This window comes from Cariama cristata, unplaced genomic scaffold, assembly GCF_000690535.1.
Source record: "Cariama cristata isolate BGI_N322 unplaced genomic scaffold, ASM69053v1 scaffold3261, whole genome shotgun sequence".
NCBI lineage: Eukaryota > Metazoa > Chordata > Aves > Cariamiformes > Cariamidae > Cariama > Cariama cristata.
Genome location: NW_009600828.1, coordinates 23,643 through 24,131, shown reverse-complemented (window position 1 = coordinate 24,131; position 489 = coordinate 23,643). Strand labels below are relative to the sequence as shown.

At 61.6% G+C, this 489-nt stretch overlaps 1 protein-coding gene across 1 annotated transcript in view; it reads left to right on the top strand.

Annotated features, from left to right (window-relative positions):
• Positions 1 to 307: 307 nt before the first annotated feature.
• Positions 308 to 489, top strand: part of HELZ2 (helicase with zinc finger 2, transcriptional coactivator) — a 17,042-nt gene continuing 16,860 nt past the window's right edge. The window contains exon 1 of the mRNA XM_009710163.1: positions 308 to 475. Within this exon, the coding sequence (XP_009708465.1) occupies positions 308 to 475 (168 nt within the window). The remainder of the gene's footprint in view (positions 476 to 489) is intronic.

Sequence of the window (489 nt, the reverse complement as noted above, 5' to 3'; positions counted from 1 at the left end):
AGAGGGCAGGGGCAGCAGGCAGGTGCCGGCTCCCTGGGGACCCCCCTGCCACCAGGCCTGGGTGGCACCTGGGACACCTCTCTCCCGACAGAGCGGAGGTGTGCGAAATGGGGAGCAGCTGCACCAAGGCTCATTCCACCGAGGAGCTGCAGGAGTGGATCCAGAGGGTGAAGGCTGCCGTGAAGAAAAAGAAGCAAGCGCTGAAGGAAGGGCTCTTGTCCTACCAGGACCGGCTCATTGCCGAGTATCGGAGGTGCTCCAACGAGGTGTTGATTGTGAGTCGCCCGACAGAGCGGAGGTGTGCGAAATGGGGAGCAGCTGCACCAAGGCTCATTCCACCGAGGAGCTGCAGGAGTGGATCCAGAGGGTGAAGGCTGCCGTGAAGAAAAAGAAGCAAGCGCTGAAGGAAGGGCTCTTGTCCTACCAGGACCGGCTCATTGCCGAGTATCGGAGGTGCTCCAACGAGGTGTTGATTGTGAGTCGCGGGCG